Genomic DNA, 20,732 nt, shown 5'->3' with positions numbered 1-20,732 from the left:
CACATGTGCACACATTGTCTCTGTAGACCTGGTGTTACCTCTCTGCAGCACCGACACTGACAGATGTGTCCATATCAAATGTTGACTTTGTTCACATATGCAAACTGTCCCCTACCTCCCTCCCACCTGACCTCCAAACGTTAAAGTTTTTCCTAGTCTTCTGACTGGTGATTTGAATGAGGCTATAGAAAATCAAGCATTCAGGCTGGATGGTGGGAGCTGAAAGAGGAAGAAATCAGCTGTCAACTTCAAAGTGGAAAGACAGCAGTAGTCTGAAAAAGTTGTCTCTCAGTACAAATTTTGCAGGGAGTACATTTCTCTATTATTTCAATTATTACAACTTCCTGAATAGGTTGAAGGTCATTCATAATTCACACTTCTGTCATTTTCAGGCATGCCAAATGCAGTCTATTAAGCATAAATAAAACTTCCAGTGCTTGACCAGGAAAAATAAACAGGGATTCATAACAATGAGGCCTTGTTCATCTTTTTAAAACTAAATGATGTGCTTTCTTTCTTTCTTGTTTTGCCTCTTGTGCGATGAATTTTTCTTCGGTTTCAATAGTACAAACATAATACTTAAAATCGATCCAAGCATAGCAAACTAGACAGCAAGTCTGGTCTGACAGATTCTAGATTCCTCTATTTTATGGGATAATAAACAAGAACCCACATTATTACCATTTATAAATACAAATGGTAGCATCATCAATCTGATGGAGGATTAGGTTGAGCACAGGCCTGACAGTATAAAGTAGAATCTGAAGGACTTTTATAGCCTATTAACTTTTCTATCAGAAAGCTTATGTATTCCTACTCTCTTTAGAGGCTATCCTCTTGAATTTAAATAGCAAACGAAAATGGATATTCAATAAAATGTTTAATTCAAATTTCAACCATATATATAATATGTAATTATATACAATATATAATGTAATATATAGTTATATATAACTTATATGATATATAATCAGAATCAATTATATGCCATTAAACACTCAATTATATTAATATATAAAATATGAGATTGCTAATATTTTATGCAGATTTTTAAATTCCCCCAACATGTGTACTTTGCCACATTTATATGTCATTTATGAAATATCCTAACCCATATATACTTATATATAACATTGTATGAAACTATATCTTTTGGAAGTATGAAAGTTGCTAAATCAAATTCTCTTCACCACTGCTTTTTATCTCTAGCTTAAATATTCATTTATGAATATTAAGTGAATTGATATTCTTTTGGCATTTGGAACTGGTTTCAAATTTTGATTAAAATAAATTAAGTACAATAATTATATTTAGAGTAATTCCTATATACACAATTTTATCTTGATGCCTTAAATTGTGAATTTTCAGTAGTAAAAGTGAACAATTTAGGAGATTTCTAGTTTTATTTTTCAAGTATCTGAATGATTTAGAATTTAAAGAATACTACACAATTTTACTCATATGCTATTTTAGCAAAATTCGAAAATAAAATAATACAAAAGGATCTATTAAAACATTTGCTATAAATACTTATTCTTATCAATTCAAGTAGCCAGAGATGCAGCTATAATATCCTTACTTTAAAAATAGAATTATAACTTTCTGGAAAAATTAAAAGAATCTAGCAAGATACTGGGAAAATTAATTTTTTTCCTGTGGTAAAATGACCACCTCAACTTTCAAAAGTTTTAAATGCATGGAGAGGTAAGCCATGTTTATAACTTGTTGTTTTTCTGGAATTTGATATTAGTTACCAAAAAGAAAACTCTAGAGGAGTCAAGATATTTTATCATATTTAACAATATTTAAAATATTTTATCATGCCTTTACAAAATGGAATTTCTGTATAATCCTGTTATCTTACTATAAGGCCCCACTCCTCTTATCTTTCACCTTATATTGGGAGAGATTAAGATATTCCTTCTAATAGAGCATTATGAGAGAGACACAGCAAAATAATGAATCAACAACTTGTTTGTAACAATTCAAACTCTAAGTCTTTGAGACTTTTGAGCCTCTCTTTATATACTTGAGTTGAATTCATCACAAAATCCCAGATCCAGGACATTTTTATTTTGGATCCAAATAACTTTTTCCATAAAACCCCTGATGGAAGAGGAGACCTGTTAACTCTTCTATGGAATTTAACAGAGTAATTGATTTTCTTCCATTTTGCTCTAACACAAAAACCAAAGAGGTTATATTAGTAGTGTCTTTGCTTCTGATACATAAGTCACGTGACATATAATTCATAGGACTGCAGTATAGCTGCGATTTTGAAGCTACAGTAATTTTAAAGACATTATAATTTTATTTTTATAAGCATCACCAAGCATACTTAATATACAAACCTGCAGGAAAAGCCACATAATCCACTTCTGCTCTGTATTATATTTTTATTTGCTGGAACACCTATTTTATAACATAAAAGCGTAAAGGTGATATCTTCTTTTCTGAATGGCTTGACTTCTCCAAGATTACATCCCATCATTCCCTCACATAATTGTTTTGAGGCAACCAATTGTCATTCTGTTTTCTTTCAAACTACACCCCTCACTTCTCAAGTGCCTGCTGGTATATTATTATTGCTAAAACGTAAACTAACTTTATATGTAGACATCTCTGCATTCAAGTATTCAAATTATATGCTTGGGCCATTGTAATTATAGGAGGAAAACATAATGTTACTGAAGTCTCTGGAAGATCCCCAGACATAAGATATAATGAAAATATCAAGTGGTAGCAACACCTTGAAGAAAACAAAGCCCTAGGTTTGTGAGGGTGTGGCACGCGGGACTTCGAGGCACGTTCTTTTTGCCATGTGAGGAAGCATGCCCAGAATTTGCCCTCATTACGCCTGCAGCTTGCCAGTTCTTTTCAAACCTCAGTTTCATGAGCACCATAAAAATTCACTTAAAATCGAAAAGAACACCCTGAAGTTAAAACCCACTCTGCTTTGCCTTGCCTTTCATGGCCTGGAATGTCACCTTTTACCTCCAGTAAATAAAGCCAACATCAACACTCTTCCGTGTCTTTTATTTTATTTTTTTATGTACTCAACATTCTTCACGTGACAATCTGGACACTTAAAGGGAAATTACAATAGTGATCTATGTCCCCACAAAGAGAATTGTCTTTATAATATATAGTTATAATGTATCCATCATTTTTTTTTTGTTTCTTGAACTGTTCACATTGGAACCAGTAAATCTAAAATGGAATTAAAAGAGACATGATTAATAGTGGACTACAAAGAAATAATGATATCATAATAGTTTCTTAAAATGACCTGGCATGTGTGTCGAAGCAGCATTCCCCAACAGAGACAACTGCCCTGTTTTACGGTCTTGCAGGGTATTGTCTCTTTAACCTCACTATTTCCGAGAAGCCACTGAAAAGTTCTAATATGTCACAATTCAAATGTCAACATGTTGTTGGAAAGGAAGCTAATAAGTTAAACCTTTGAGAGATGCCAAAAAAGAGGTGATTCAAACTGTTGAGAGAAGTCCATTGTTTTCTAAGGGGAAATAGAACGCCAGGTTGAACAGGGTACTTATAAGCATTTAACTGGGAGGTTTTGGAGAAAAAGCAAATGCACACTAATGTTTTTTGTTTTGTTTTGTTTTTTAATCTGGTAACTTTCTGAGCAGAACTGTTCTCATTTTCTTTCTTCTTAGGAAGGTTAATTAAGTTTAATAAGCTATAGATTGTAAATTCCCTGGTTTTTTTTTTTTTTGTTTCTTTTTTAGAAAGAGCACAGGTAATTCTCCTAAGATAGTCTGGATTCTGTCTATGGATAGATATAAAGAATCTTAGGTTATATTCGAACATATTATACAACATTTTATGTTTGCCATTCTTTTCTATATAAATTAGCTTCACATGGTTAAATTACTGGTGAATGAAAAAAAGGTTTTATTTCAACAGGAAAGAAGCTAAGCAGAAAATACTCCTCATGGAGTTATTCTTTTTTGAATTTAGCACAATTTTGTGCTCTGGTCTTTTTATAGAAAAATAAACAATTGGCCTTTAGAGCCACCTACTGGAATAAAGAGGCACGTACTGATGCCTAATGTCCTCTGCTTCTCAAAAGATAAACAAATAAATACAGCTAAAGTGACGCACATTTCTGTTGATCGTATATGATGTTAATTTGAAGTATCAAATGATCCTGCAAGAAACCATAGTTAGAGCGATGTCTTCTAAATATAATCCTTCCCATTTCTTCGAAGAGTGCACCAATTTGCGTTGTGATTTTTCTCCCCCAGTGGATCGAGGTTGAGCAGATTTGAACCCTTATTTCTTTGTTATCACTATTGCTTTTGGTGTGCGTGTGTGTGTGTGTGTGTGTGTGTGTGTGTGTGTGAGAGAGAGAGAGAGAGAGAGAGAGAGAGAGAGAGAGAGAGAGTCATTGGTCTCATTTTTACCAGTTAAGTGTATAACTTCATTCTTTCTTCTATAGCCTCTACCCAGTTACGGAATTGTTGTTTGATAAATAATCTTAGAATAAACATTTTAATGGCAAAATGAATAAGCACCTTGAATATTATCCCAATTAATTGCTTTTTTAACTGAGATATAATATATAATATTATATTAGATTTAACTGTGTAACATAATGATTCTATGTTTGTATATTTCACAAATTAAATGCTTTCGTAAATGAAAAAAAATCCTGAAGTCAGGACAAATACATTGTTCAAATGACTTGTCTAAGGTCACAGAGCTGGTTAGGGGAAAGGTGGGCATCCCTTAGAAATTATAGGTCAGGGTTCTTTTCACACTGGCCTCACTGCATTTTAGTTAGTCATTAACGGATTTATTAAATCCTTCCTCTCCTCAACATTTTGCCAGAAAGTAAGGGGGAATAAGCCCCAGCAAATGGACCAATTGAAGGCATAATGCCTGCTTTCAAAGAGTGGGATCGGGAGCAAGGGCAGGAGGGCAGGTCCTGATGGGTGAGAGGGAGATTACATTTTGAAAAACAAAATGTTCTCCTTTGACCATGTTTTCTACAGATTTTGCTGCCATCATTATGTCATGCATGTCTTTCTGAACTATTACCTTAAACATCCCTTGTTGAGAAGGTGCTACTTTTGCGGGAGAACATACTCAAAGGAGGTGATTGTGCCCCTCGCCACCCTTAGCTAGACTACTGCTGGCTAATGCAAGGCGCTTTCAACTCTGAGTAGGTGTGTGGTTCACTAGAGTGAGGAATTCAGAGAAGGAAAAGTTCTGTGTTAAACATTATACAGGGTATATGTGACACCAAGCCTTGCATAAAGAAAATTTGATTTGTGAAGTCGGATTTGGAAAAGATTAGTGAATTCGCTTGGAAGTCACAGCTTTCCATTTATCACCGGAGGGTTCATTTTCAGTTTATAACATGGGAAGTCACATGTCTTTTTACAAAAACACGAAGTGAATATTTTTGTTAAGGTGTGAGAACATGTACAGATATCTTAGTGTCCATCTGGCCTTGTCTTAGTATTCTTTCTTCCCACCCCACCCTTGTCGGTCCCGTGAAGATATTTTATAGGGTAGTCGCAGACATCGCGCCGGGAGAGGAGCTCCTGCTGTTCATGAAGAGTGAAGACTATCCCCATGAAACTATGGCGCCGGACATCCACGGTGAGTGTGGCCCAGGCCCCCATCCGCACTGACCTCTCCGGGAGACTGACGGAGCGCCCAAAAGGGTCCATCGTACTCGGTGTTCATTGGTTTTCCTGGCTATTCAGTGTCAGTGTTAACGTCTTCCTTCTCGCCCTAACCGGTTTGGCTCAGTGGATAGAGCGTCGGCCTGCGGACTGAAGGGTCCCAGGTTCGATTCCAGTCAAGGGCATGTACCTTGGTTGCGGGCACATCCCCAGTAGTTTCTTGATTTGCTGTCTGGGTAATATTACTGGGAAACTAAAGTAAGCAGAAATGTTTCCTGAAATGGAGGTCAAAGGGAATTTTGAGTATTTACTTATTTATTTTTCTTTTTTTAAGATATATTTTTACTGATGTTAGAGAGGAAGGGAGAGGAAGAAAGAGAGAGAAACATCAGTGATGAGAGGGAATCATTGATCAGCTGCCTCAGGCACATCCCCTACTGGGGATCGAGCCCGCAATCCAGGCATGTGCCCTGACTGGGAATGGAACCGTGACCTCCTAGTTCATAGGTCGATGCTCAACCACTGAGCCACGCAGGCCGAGTGAATTTTGAATATTTAGACCGGGGCATCACATAGTTAAATCTTTTGCCAATGCCTCCTACAACGGTGAGCGTCCTTTCATTGCACAAAAGTCATTCTGGGGAGCTTTCTTTTGAGCTTTGTAAATCTAGGGGATGTTTCTCCCATCTAATATTCTATTACGGGGAAAAGTGTTTCCACTTGAGCAAAATGCTAGCCAGCATGATCATAGGCGAGAGGGTAGGGGTGGTGTGGGGTTTGGGAGAGAAGTGCAGTGAGGGAATGTTAGAACCAGAGCAATTTGTATTTGCCAGAGACCTATGCTAAATCAAAGGAAGGGGTATCAAAATGAATTACAATTACTAATGTTGTATGTTTTGAGGAGATTTTAGGAAAAAATTCTTCTGGTATTGATTTGTATCACTGGGATGATAATTTGATACTTTCTCTTTCCTAGTTCTCTCTCCTCATAGAATGTGATTTAGTTCAACCGAATCTCAGTGGTGTCTTTAGAGTGTCTTTTGTGGTTGGAAGGATCACTGGGAAGGGGTAAGCCATCCAGCTTTGCTGAGGATGGAGATCCTGCCACTCCCACCCCTCCCGCATCGCATCCCATCCCGGGAGAACCTCAGCCTCTGCTTCTGGGGCTCCTTGGGAGGATCCCCCACTCTTTGCTGCCTCTTAACTTGCACATTTTCCCTTTGGCTGAGCTGCATTCCACCTCTTTGTAGATTATACCAGTTGTATTTGGGGGAGCCTTTTGGAAATTGTGTTCTTCTTAGAAACTCTGACAAACAAATGGTTTAAGAAAAACACAAAGGTGTTGTCAGTGAGCCTGGCAGAGTTTGAATGCGATGGGAAAGGGCCCCGGGACAGCAGGAAGTGCTTAGATGGTAAAAGTAATCTGGGCTTCGTTTGGTACAAGACATCTTTCACTGGTGAATGTTAGGTCTAAAAAGGTTTTCAAACAATTCTTTTTGGAAACTTAAATGATTAGTGTACTATTCTAAAAGGCCTAAAGAGAAGTGACTGTTGTTCTTTCTGGGCTGCCTTTCATACCTTACCTTCCTTTACAATACCTCTGAACCCATCAGTTGCCTTTTGTTTTCAAAGTATCATATACCATATATAGTATATGTGATGTTTAAATGGTGATTTGTATTTTATACTTCTAGTATTTAATGTTTCTTAGGAAAGATAAAATAAAGCATTTGCATTGTACACATATTATGCGCTAACTATTATATGCTTTCCACTTATTATCTCATTTAATCTTTACACATAGATCAAACCTGTAGGAAAGAAATTACTTCCATTATACAGATAGGATGACTGAGGCTACAGTGGCAAAGACCACATGGCTAGAAAGTGGTAGAGTCAGCATTCAAAACAAGGTCTGGCTGTCTTGAAAACCTAGGCCTTTCCCACTGATTATGTCGCTTGAAGGTTCTGTTTGTGTTCAGCCTGCTGGCTAAGTTTCTAAATGTAGATCTTAAATATGTGGATAGTGTAACAGACAATAGGAAATGTTTTCATTAGCTAGTTAATCTCATTGAGAGACCTGTCTTTAGAGCTGAGGTGATTTATTTTAGAATGCCTCCTTCTTCCTTAATCATCTATATCCTAATTTCTTTACCTTCCTGGTCCCCTGTTACTGTTTAGTTTAAACTAAACTAGTACTCTATGTAGATTACAGCAGGCCTGTCTGCTTCAGTGGTTCTCAACCTTCTGGCCCTTTAAATACAGTTCCTCATGTTGTGACCCAACCATAAGATTATTTTCGTTGCTACTGCATAACTGTAATGTTGCTACTGTTATGAATCGTCATGTAAATATCTGATATGCAGGATGGTCTTAGGCGACCCCTGTGAAAGGGTCGTTCGACCGCCAAAGGGGTCGCAACCCACAGGTTGAGAACCGCTGGCTTAGCTTCTCACGTTTCCATTTCTGTGGGCTTTCCAGCTTCAGTGGCTTTCTCTTCCCTTCCAAGCAGGGACTTAAAAAGCCCCCAGGGACCTGCTACCCTCTCTAGCTCCATTTCCCACTCCTCCCCAACACGTACCCTCTAAAACTGTCATGCTTCACTGTAGCTTGGCCTTCCGGGAGCCCGCCATGCTCTTTCTTGCCTTCATCGCTGGTCCATGTTGTTTCTGCTGCCTGTAGTGCCCACCCTCATCCCAATTCACCTGACTGATTCTTGCTTATTTCATTTTCTGAAACTCTCCCTCAGATAAATGGATTTCTCCCATTCCTCTGAGCTCCCTTAGCCCCATGCATGTACCTGTCATAAAATATATCACACTCTGTCCACGTGTGTGTACCCTTGAGTTTCTTGCATATTAATTCTCTAGCAAAATGCCTAGCATTCAGTTGGTGACTGAATTGTTCCCTCAAAAACATTCAGTCAATGAACAGCTGGCTCCGGGTCCTGACTGTAGGGCTATAAACCAGGGATTGTGTCTCCTGTTGTTGCTCTGGGTGCCTTTCAGCACTGGGAGCTATTTCCAAGACTTCTGGGGTAGTGTCTGTGTGATCTGGGTCTAGTGGTATGGCCGCATGAGTGGACTGAATGCTATTCAAGTGGAAAGAATAGAAATAATAACCTCACTCCCTGACACTTTTTAACCTTGTTGTTGCCAGTCCCCATTCCTACCCTTTATTTATCTCGCTGATTTAAAGTGCAAATTCATGTCAGGTTTGCTGTTTAACAAAGCCACGCCAATGGACACTGACCCTGGGGTAACATTAAATGAGCCTAAAGCAATCCTACAAGCATCCTGTGTCCCATTATATGTCATGGTGAATGTGATGAAATATTTCGAGTTTGCTGATATTAACCAGGCTTCATTAAGCATGGCTCAAATGGGGACTGCGTGTCTCAAGCATCCTTCAGGATGCATGGCACAGTGAGAAGTGTGTGGAACAGTGATGGGTTCCAATCCTGGCACAACCACCTAGCTGTAGAATCCCTGACTGGTTACTGAACTTCTCTGAGCTTCAATATCCCCATCCAAAAATTGGAATTAAAATATGACATATGATTCCCTACAATCAGGTTTTCAGGAATATCAGTAATCCATGTATGAGACTGAGGAAATAAATGATGCTCAGTACGTGGTCATTGCTACTTTTAATATCCCGTGAATATTAAATCCTGGAAGGGTTTTATCTGATAGGAAGTCTATACTTATAGCCACAGTAATCACTTATTGTTCTGGGCTCTGTCTGTCTTTCTTGCTATTTCTACTCTACATTAAAATTGAAGTGGTAGAAATGAAAATCAAGTAATTTTTACGATGTCTTTCCTAATCCGATAATACCTGCTGAGTTGTGGTGGCACGTCCTGATCTCCCAATGTTAGTGACACTGGAATTTTATTCACAGAAGAACGGCAATATCGCTGTGAGGACTGTGACCAGCTCTTTGAGTCCAAGGCTGAACTAGCGGATCACCAGAAGTTCCCGTGCAGTACCCCTCACTCAGCCTTTTCAATGGTGGAAGAGGACTTTCAACAAAAACTTGAAAGTGAAAATGATCTCCGAGAGATACACACAATCCAGGAGTGTAAGGAATGTGACCAAGTTTTTCCTGATTTGCAAAGGTTAGAAATGGCATGTTGCACTACGAAACATATGTATTTACTCTGTGATAAAATGTCCGTATGCTGAATTTTCAGAATTTATGCAGATGGGAAGTTTTGGAACCGCAATGAACTTGATAAGTGTGTTAGTACATGTTTGGAAATAGCCTTCTTCAGGAAATTCTCATCTGTAAAATATTTACAGTGAAGTTGGAATAAGTTACTTGGATACCAGATAGATAATGTTTGCTTTTATTTAAGCACTGTTATCGCCAGCTGAAAGCTTAATGTTGCCATAAAATATAACTTAGAGGAAGACTCAGACTGCTTGGAATAGCTATGGTGCTAACTATAACAATCATATGCTAATCAGGAAAGCTACCTCTAGAAACATTTAGATGATAAAAGAGATCTCTTCTGCTATTCATTTAAGGATGGTCTTTTGATCGATCCATGTAATCCATGGATTTAGTTTCAGCTATTTAAACTGCACATACATAAAAGAATAAGAAAAGCATGCTCAGTGGAGAAAATGTTGAATTTCCCAAAGGAAACAAATGAACATGGTCTAAAATGAAATGATTCTTTAATTCTATTTTCACCAAAATGAAAATCCCATTTTAATCATAAACTTTTTTTAAAAAAAGTGTTAGCTTACTTTTTAAAATATATTTTATTGATTTTTTTTACAGAGAGGAAGGGAGAGGGATAGAGAGCTAGAAACATTGATGAGAGAGAAACATCTATCAGCTGCCTCCTCCACACTCCCTACTGGAGATGTGCCTGCAACCAAGGTACATGCCCTTGACCGGAATCGAACCTGGGACCTTTCAGTCCACAGACCGATGCTCTATCCACTGATCCAAACCTGTCAGGGCATATATAAACTTTTATAGCCTTTTGAATTTCATTCAAGAATATTTTTCATTTCTATTAAAGAAAACAAGAACCCTGGAACCCCCCCTCTAAAAAACTTTCTGATAATTATGCTTCAAAATGGGTACTCAGATCAGAGATGTATGAAACCAGCTAATAGATTTTTTGTTTGTTTGTTTCTACCTAATTGTTTTTGCCTTGGTCCACAAACAATGCTAATAATTGTATTCATTCTCTTGCTTTTAAATGAGAAAATGATCCTGGGAACCCATAATCAGAATTTCAAGTGAACATGCACCATTGTATTTAAATGAGTATGGTAGTATATTAACTGGACTTATTCAAGAGCGTGAATTACTCCATTTGTCTTGGGTACTCCCCCTCTTTTACTTTATCACTTTGTTTCCTTTCTTTCCTTAATGTCTCCCCTTCTTCCCTCTCCTTTTCACCTCCTTTGATTGCCACACCTTCTTCTCTAGGGAGACCTCTTATAGGAAATGATTTCATATTGCAGTCATTCATTTTAATGCATAAATGACTAAAAGGCATCAAGCATCAGTCCGTCCTTGAGGAAACTGAATCAAAAGAATGAATCTCTAGCTTTGAAAACTTAGGCCTAATTTAGTTATTAGAGAAAAAACATTTTGGGGAGTAAGAGGGCTTTCCCAGTACCCTTTAAACTCATCTTTACTGCTTGACATAAATTTGCATAGAGACGATCTGTGTTATATAGTATGTTTGTTAAAACATGGATTGGTAATTCAAAAAACGATGCAGCATGTCTCTTAAATATAATTGTGTCCAAATTAGAAAACAGAATAAAAATAATAAATTCCAGTGGATAAAACACATATTTCTACCGCAAAGCAATATTTCTGATGCCAGAGATTAAGTCTACTTCCTATAATTTCATTATAAAAAAAATAAAGGTCAGCATTATAAAACAAAAATAGACAGACTAACTTGAAAATGTAATTCCTATTTCCTACTAGAAGTGCATAGCAATACTTCTTACGGGGAGAAAGCTTCGAACTCTGACTAAGCCTCAGTTAAGAAAGATTAAGCCTCAGTTAACTCTGCTAATGCCAAAACCCACTGTCAGTGGAAAACAATAAGGACACCTAATTATCTGGCACTGGATGAGCCCTCAAAATTCACTTTTCGGTAGCTTAGTCAGATGGATATAGCATGTCATTATGAAACCTGGTGTGGAGCATCCAAACGGTTATATAATTTAGCTGTGTGTGGAGCCTACATTCTTTAAATATTTCCACTTTATTGAATCCTGTATTATTCTTTATACTTGAAACAAAAGAAAAATCCTTTCTTGACATGATCTGTTATTCTGTTCTGTATCTTTTCTGTAAAATGGTGAGAAAAGAATACTCTCTTCCCACCCCCAAAAAGATAAAAAAACAAAGGTTGATACACAAAAGATGGAAAGAACCATAAAGACTTCTATAACTTGAGACACAAGCTTTCTGAATCAAGATAAAATGCTATGAAAAGTGAAGTCTCAGTAATGACTGACTGGATTGCTTCTATGCTTATAAAAGCAACGTGCATGTGCTTTGGTGAGAAGGATTTGCCTTTTAATTCCTTCTATCATTTGTTACTTGAAAGTTGACAATTCCATGAACAATATGGATTTTATGCTAAATTAGAAGAAGCAAAGAAAGGAAAATCCCCCTTTGCTATTTCTCTCCCCCCACAACCCCTCCCCCCCCCCCCCCCCCCGCCATGTGCCATTTAGTAATTTAGTATCCTCTTAAAGCTATATCCTACCCTGGGAGTTAGGGAACCAGAGTAAGACTCTATAGGCCAATCTTTTACTGCTGGATTTTAGAGCTAATGATTTGACACACATATTAGAATATAATGTTTATCATAAAGTGGCATGCCTTCATGGGTTGTAAAGGACAACAGTGAGAATAGCAATCTGTACAATGATTTTGGAAGATGTCCCTGACTCAGTTCAATGTTACCTGTAGTTGTGGATATCTCTCTCCTAACTCACTTATTAACATTTCGACTTGTGTAACAAACAGAGGATTATATAGTGTAGATAAAGATAGGGCCTTTCTCGTGACTCCACACACCTGTACTCTCCTGGTACCTTTTGTTCACAGAGATATCGCCACTTGTGCTCAAATAGAATAGCACTTCCAGCTCAACTGACTCATGGGGCAGGAAAAATGAGTTTGTGTGCCAATATGAAAAAAAAAAATTGTAGGGAGGAAGCTGAGGAAGACAAAAAAAATAGGAGAAAGGTATTTCTAATTTATAAAGATATGAGAAAGGGCATTTCATTTTTCACACACCCTCACACGCTCAGTCTACATATCCCCTGAATAATGTATTCTAGGTGCACAGAGGTCTGACCTGATACTCACATTGACAGTGGTCATCTTACAGAGAAATGAAACATGGAAGAGACAGTGCGTTTGTATGCTTGGTAGTATTTTTGTTGTTGCTGAGTTTTTTAAAGCAACTTTTTCTTATGAAAGTTTAAAATACATACAAAACTAAAGAGGGTGATATAATAAACCCCATACACTCAGTTTCAGTCTCACACAAGACCAATCTTGTCTCAGCTATACTCATTTTGGATTGTTTGAAACAAATTCTGGATATTATATAATTTTATTCATAAATCGTTCATTATGTATCTGTAGGAAGTAAGGACTCTTTAAAGCGTAAGTTCAACATTCACTTAAAGAACAATAATTCCTTAATATTATAAAATAGTTGGTCAGTGTTCAAATTCCCCCAGTATCTCATGATTGTTAGTGTTCGTTTGAATTAAGATCAAATAAGCCTCATCATTGCACAGGCTGACATCCTACTTATATCTCTTTCGATGTATAGGTTCCCCAGTTAAAGTCAGTAAGTTTGTCTGTTTCTCTCTCTTCTGTTCTCTCATTCACATTTATTCTCTCTCTCTCTCATTACAATTTATTTATAGAGGAAACTGAGCCGGTTTTCCTGTAGCATTTCCTCCAGTCTGAGTTTCTGATTGTATCTCCTTGGAGTTGTTTAACATCTTTCTCCAGCCCCCTAGTTCCTGTAAATTGAGTTACATCCCAAGCCTTGATCACAGACAGGTTCAAAGTTTTGGGAAGAAGACCTCATTCCTGGTATTATTTATTTCTATCCGGAGGTACATAATGAATTGCCTAGATTCATTCATTCTTTAGGGGCTGCAAAATGAATGTTTTAGTTCTATCGTTCTTTCTTTATTCATTATCTGGATTAATTATATACAGTGAATCTCCCCCTCATTCTTTATTTGCTCATCTTGAGGTACAGTTCATATAAGGCCTGTAGATGAGTTTTTTTCCTTTTATTTATCAGTTTTCTGAATACTTATTTGGTTTCCCAGCAGCTTCCAAGGGTGACCAGTGAGGTTCTGCTTGTGTGTTTTTTAATATTGATATTGTGAAAAGATGAGATTATTATTTTTATTGATGCTTACATTTCCTCATATATGTTCAGTGGGCATCGCTTCAAGTTGGCACCCTCATTCTTTTGACATGATCTATAACTTTGTTGCTCTTTGCCGTAACAACATGTTCAAGGCCCTTCTTGTATATTTTGTTATTCAAATTTGAAAACAGGCTGTTTCTCCATGGAGCTCTGGTGACTTTACGCGGGGGTAGTCTGTGTTATGTGTTTTTGTATTTAATTAGCAAAAATATTGCAGACACCTTCTGAATATCACACTAATCCATTATCTATAATATTTATTTTTATTGTATTCATGCAGATTTCATAGACAATTTTAGATAAGGGGAAAAACAATTGAGAAGGAAAAAGTATTCTAAGTTTTAAAATAGAGAAACTATGTGAGAAACTTCTGATGTTTTTTTTTTTGAGGGTCTTTAAGATTTCATTCACTTAAAATATTACACATTTTCTTTTCTCCAACATTAATACATATATACATATTTTTCTCTATATACAGTATTTATACCTTTATATCTATACACAGACCTATTCATCCATCAGTCCATCTGCTTGTCCATTCATCTATCCCAGGGTTACATTGGGAAGTTGCTTATTGAATAGGTAGCTTATAGCTCACTTTCCATAGGGTGACATGGGTAAAAAACAAAAGTACTTTTTTGAATCTAGAAGTTATATACATCGCATAGAATACCTGCTTGCATGTTCTGAAGCATTTTCTTAACATTTTCTGTTTGAGTCTTTGTATTTAAGTGGGTGTTAGCAATATGTGTTACTGTCAGAATTGTGTAGTGGCTCCAGGCTTGACAAATAGCTACTTGTTTATCATGCCCCTAAATTGGCAACTGGTTCCTGCTAGCTGTAGCAGATTTATTTCCTAACAACAGGGGCACTTCTCTGCATTAGTGGGAGACAGTCTAGGAAACATAAAATGTACTTCTGTCTGTTGCAAGCCTGTTTCCCTTCTTTCTTCCTCCTCACCTCAACAACTTTTCCGTCTTATTTCTGTAATTGCCAGTTGGACTGGTAATAAAATGACCTTCTGGGTATGAATGTATTCTTTGTCACCGTGTCTTTATTAAGTTAATTGTTCTCTTAACAGCCTGGAGAAACACATGTTGTCACATACTGAAGAGAGGGAATACAAGTGTGATCAGTGTCCCAAGGCATTTAACTGGAAGTCCAATTTAATTCGCCACCAGATGTCACATGACAGTGGAAAGCACTATGAATGTGAAAATTGTGCCAAGGTACAGTGAATTTGTAGACTACTTGGCTCTCTGTCATCCTGCTCTCTCTTAATCTATCACTTGCTACGATATATAAAAACAAGCCTTGAGAGGGGAAACTATAAATATCTTGAGAAAAGTAGACTGAGTGCTGTATGCTAAAAGGCATTAGTGCAGTGTATAAAAACACTTAGTGGGTATCGTTTTATTTTTGTAAGGGAGGAAGTGAGGCTTAATGGTGAGTTCCAGAACTAGGTGTCAGACATCCACGGTAAATTCCTGGTTCCGCTACTGGCTTGCCAGCATGGGGTTGTTTTATAGCCTTACGGAGAATGAAAATTTTATCCAATGCACAGTACTGATTTATTTTAATAGCAATTTGTGAGGAAGTCACATAAAGTTTCTGAATGCCTATTCAGAAAGAATGGGAGACTTCCACATTTGCAGATTTTTCCACCCAGATCCCCACCATAAATTCTAATTAAACTTAATTCTAATTAAAGGCATAGTTCTTTAGTGCCCAGTTGCAGAACAACATAAGGGTGAAATGAATGCACTTCACCTTGACCATTACAGGAACAATAATTAATTAGTTATTTATTTTTTATGTTTCTCAGTTAACTGAAAGATATCCTAATGTCATGAAAGTTGATTTCAGTTTGCAAAAACTTTTCATAATATTTGAATATCTTTTCTCATGAAAATTGTGACATTTGAAATGATCTCTAGAGATGTTTTGCTCCCAGATGTGTTGATGGTTTTTCTTTATTTTTTTTGTTAGTAAAGTGTCCAAAGGAATAATTTTTGCTTAATGGTAATTTACTGAAACACAGTGTTAGAATTTAAGTGAAGGGAACTCCTTGGATAGATTTGTGATACTTTAGTCAAAAGCTCCCCCAATTTTGTACATAGTGTGTCTTTTATATAAAGGATGGAAATAGCATACTATTTTAGTAATGTCATGACCAGCATTCTATTTTTCAACTCCAATCACTTCTGATTAGGATAAAAAAGGCCCGAATATGGTCTAATAATGTCATTAATTATTTCATCCAGCTGATACCAATGGACACTTCATGCTAAGGATATAGAGCTAAATGACTTACACTCCATTCCCTAGACCAGTGATGGCGAACCTATGACACGCGTGTCAGAGGTGACACGCGGACTCATATTTTTGGTTGATTTTCTTTGTTAAATGGCATTTAAATATATAAAATAAATATCAAAAATATAAGTCTTTGTTTTACGATGGTTGCAAATATCAAAAAATTTCTATATGTGACACGGCACCAGAGTTAAGTTAGGGTTTTTCAAAATGCTGACACGCCGAGCTCAAAAGGTTCGCCATCACTGGACTAGACTCTAGAGGAGCTTTTGGTCTTCGGGGGGGAAAAAAATAAACAAAAACAAAACACATCAACTAAATTCCTTCTTGAGTCATTCCTGGTCTTCTTTATTGTGTCCTTGAATTAAGTTTCTCGATTAATCAGTACTCATTTCCTAGCAGGTTTTCACGGACCCTAGCAACCTTCAGCGGCACATTCGCTCTCAGCACGTTGGTGCCCGGGCCCACGCTTGCCCTGAGTGTGGCAAAACGTTTGCCACTTCATCGGGCCTCAAACAACACAAGCACATCCACAGCAGTGTGAAGCCCTTTATCTGTAAGTTTTTAACACTCCAGCCCTTCTTCCTGCATCTGTCTCTCATCCAAAAGGCACTGTGATCAAGAGAGTGGCCACACATGGCCATTAGAGGGGTCTCCACATTAGCTCTTTATGGTCCATTCCAGTCGGGCTATTTTCTAATCCCAGCAAATCTTTTAAAACCAGATCCACGGTATTTTGCCTGTGGTCCCTGGGGTGTTTCCTTTGAGATGAAACCAATAACAGGTAGGGAAAAGAGAAGTTGTTAAATATTGAGAGGGAAGCCTCCCTGGGCTGTAGGATTTAATAGAGACGACCAGATTGGTCTCACGCTGAAAACGTCTGTGGCTTTGTAAAGCACAAATAGCAGATATGGGTAACCAAGATGAAGTGATAAAAACCAGTTCTGGATCAGACAGAGCCAGAAGAGCCCCACCTGGCGAGTGGGCTGATGGCTCGGTGTGTACGTGTGTGAGTGTCTGTGTGGGGAGAAAAAAAGGAAATAAAATGCCCTTCAACCTGCTCCTGGCTGCTGATCCCAGGCTGCGGGTCGGTAGTTCTCAGTTACTTGAAAAGCAGAACATTTTCACTCTGATGCTGGACACCCTGCGTCTGTAACTCCCTGCACTCAAGCAGATTTAAGGCAGTGGTTTGTGCGTTTTCTTGCAATCTGAACACTTCAGTAACACACTTCAAATAAAGCAAAATAAGCCCTCATTTGGTTCTTCTGCAGTCCACCCACTCCTGTTCTCTGTATCGTGCTGAAATATTTCATCAGGAAAGCCAGTGGCTCTCAGTCCATCTGGGCAGCAGCTCTGGACTCCTTTTGATCCATTGCTCGGCTGGGCATGTAAACACAGTGACTCACTGAGCTGTGCTACAAACGTCAAGACTGATTTTGGATCCAGATAAGCTTAGGACTGGTTGAAGCATACTTGGTTGTTGGCACCATCTCTGACTTGGGAACCCTTGCAAAACAGTGTTTTTGTCAAATACTCAAAGGTTTGTAGTAGGTATAGGAGACACTGCTACAGGACCTAATGGAAAAAGACCTAATTTTCAGTGCCAACGTGGAGATGCCAGAGTCTAGCCCTCCTCCATTTGGCCTTGACACAGCCCTCTTTTGTGCTTCTAAGCACCAACAGAGCTTTCCGTTCCTGTTCCAGCTTACACTAGCGTCCCGTTTGGCTCACATGTTCCCTGGGTGGGGTGACGAGGACTAGCTGATAAACAAAAGGGTGCTCTCTCCCTTGGGGAAGCTCTGTTGAAAGTTGCAGGAAATAAAGTATACAATAGAAATTTTAGACTTCTTGTCTCCAAAAAAGCAAGACTCTAGCTTGCAATGCTCTAACAATGTCCTTGCAAATACTACAGGCGTAAGTAATTCAATTATTTCTGATTTTTCAGAAATACATTTTTAATAAATGTATTAAGTTTTGGTGGGGTGGGGGTGGGGGGAGAAGTGAAATAGACCACAACAAATTAGCATCCCCCATTTAACACTTTCTCTATTATTTAAAATAAAAGTCAGAAAATACAGCCTGCTATCATCTGAGATTCTGGGATCTGGAATTTTAATTGTGCTGAAGTCAAGTATTTCACTTTAAAGTGCTATAGGGTGTCCCTTTCCAATTAGATTGCACAAATGATTTCCCATGAATGTATTTTCAGTAATTATTGGTAAATTTAAATAGCAGATGGCTTTCTTCAAATACAAAATCTGACAGAGAACCATGGGGTAATTATGAATAATAGCCATGTAATTTCAGAACAAAAGAGGAGTTGGTGTGGAGGCTTTGGGGTGGAGGAGGTTCACCTAGAGTTGATATCTGTTTCTCACCAGAAGGCCACACACCACGCTGTACCCCCACTGGTGTGTTTATGGCAACTGTCTCTTATTACAGTGCACCGCCAAGCTTGAGCCCAAAGTCACCATCGCTAAGGTAATTACTCACTGCTTTACAGAAACCTCCAGCTTCCCAAATAGAAACCACATGCTCTAATAGGCTGAATATATTCAAAATACCTCTTAATTTGTTTAATAAGTAGAAAAACGCAATGTTAACTGCTGGCTAATTCGTTATTACTGAGAAAATTACAGTAGAGCAGAGACTTCAACATCAATTGAGCCGTTTACCTGCAGGCCTGGTGGTTTGTGGTGGGTCAGGCCTTCAAGTGAGAAAAGCAATGCCTCTGCCCAAGGAAACATCCCAGATGCCGTGTTCTTGAGATCGCTCACAGACACCGCTCATCCGGGTCACACGGGACAGCCAGGGCAGTCAAATGCACCTTCTACTTCGATATAGAGAAGCTCTTGATTTTCCTAGATGCATTGAGCTCTTAGAAAGAAGCGTACAGGGCAACAGTCCTTTGTCAAAACATTGCAAACCCTTCAAAAGCTTCCACCTTGGTAGAATACACATAAGACATTTTAATGGCCAGAGGGGAGGTGTCACTTTCTTAATGAGTGTACGTTTATAATTCCAACATTTCATTTACTATTTCTTGTTGTTGCTCATAGCTGAATTAGTATAACTGCTGAAAGTCTCCTGCTTCCACCCTCTATGTCATATGGTTTTGATTAGTATATCAAAGAATTTAATTATATATACTATTTAAATTCATATATATATATATACATACATATACATATATATATATGAATTTGTTATATACACATACATATTGTATATGGTCAACTAGTATATACTTTTAAAGGAGACTCTGGTCAATATATTCCAGAATAATGATTTGAAAAGTAATCACTCACTTCTCTTCCCATTAAGATGATTATTATGCTTCTCAACAATGTTATGAATCATCCCACAGTTGAAAACTCCTTTCATATTACTAAGCACACTGATATATGTAGTCATGCATTTTCACTGTTAGTAATATAAGAGCTAGATATGGAATCACTTGGTTACATCCTATTGGTGGTGTGTGGGATCATCCAAGTTCTGGGTGAGTTTTAGGTGACTGAAGGTCTGTAAAATCTCCTTTGCGTGAGTTTTATTTTTTTAATTATTATTGCTTTGACTCAGGGGCTCAGCCACTCTCTGCCGAAGGACAGCCATCACATGAAAGCCATAAATGTTATGTTTTGTCTTCAATTTAATTTCTTCTATAAATTTGTTTCAACAATTACCAAGGAGGCATATCATATTTCTGCATCTATTAAACCTGCACGGGAGTGTTACATTAAGCTCCCATATAAAGTGGGCTAGTCTTTACTAAAGTAAAATAAAAATGGGATGCTTAGGAAATGGGATCCTATAATCCCGCTGCACCATGAAGTAAGTCAGTGGGATTCTTACCTAGCACAGGACTTCTCAAGGGTTACTGAGTTTGGTCTTAAAATATACTGAGATCTGTTCGCACATATTTGAGGAGGAAGATGTGCAGCTGTTTTTGCAAATTCTCAGTGAAGAGGGTTATTTCCCAGCCACACCCACTGCTGTGTTCTTTCGGGCCCAGAGCATTCAGAGTGCCTCCCTAACGCGCCCGCCCCCCCCTCCCCCCCCCCCCCCCGGTCCCCACCCCCAGCCCTCCGCTTTACCGTAGTTGGCTATAGCACAGAGAAGGCAAGCCCTGAGATAACCGGTGAAGATATGACAACAAGTGGACATGTTTCCCAAGCACAGGGGTTTCATAAATGCAGGAAGGTTAGCACAACCACTGGTGTGAGGGGAAGTCAGAGGACGTGATCATAGTTCATGGGAACCAGCAATGCAGGATGGGCCACATTCAATTTAGTTTC

General features: G+C 38.1%; 1 protein-coding gene across 7 annotated transcripts in view; it reads left to right on the top strand.

The window, feature by feature from the left end:
* Positions 1-20,732, top strand: part of MECOM (MDS1 and EVI1 complex locus) — a 578,884-nt gene that overhangs the window by 521,487 nt on the left and 36,665 nt on the right. For 3 of the 7 annotated variants that reach the window (XM_081087497.1, XM_081087495.1, XM_081087499.1), the window contains exons 4-7: positions 5,529-5,631; positions 9,561-9,777; positions 15,200-15,347; positions 16,837-16,990. In XM_081087497.1, the coding sequence (XP_080943623.1) occupies positions 5,529-5,631; positions 9,561-9,777; positions 15,200-15,347; positions 16,837-16,990 (622 nt within the window). Of the gene's footprint in view, positions 1-2,669; positions 3,025-5,528; positions 5,632-9,560; positions 9,778-15,199; positions 15,348-16,833; positions 16,991-20,732 lie in introns of those variants that run through there. The other 4 variants (XM_081087498.1, XM_081087496.1, XM_081087494.1 and 1 more) reach the window with 2 other exon arrangements.

This window comes from Myotis nattereri, assembly GCF_964212035.1.
Source record: "Myotis nattereri genome assembly, chromosome: 3".
In the NCBI taxonomy this organism is placed as follows: Eukaryota; Metazoa; Chordata; class Mammalia; order Chiroptera; family Vespertilionidae; genus Myotis; species Myotis nattereri.
The sequence above is the reverse complement of the archived record's forward strand: the minus strand, read 5'-3'. Positions and strand labels throughout refer to the sequence as shown.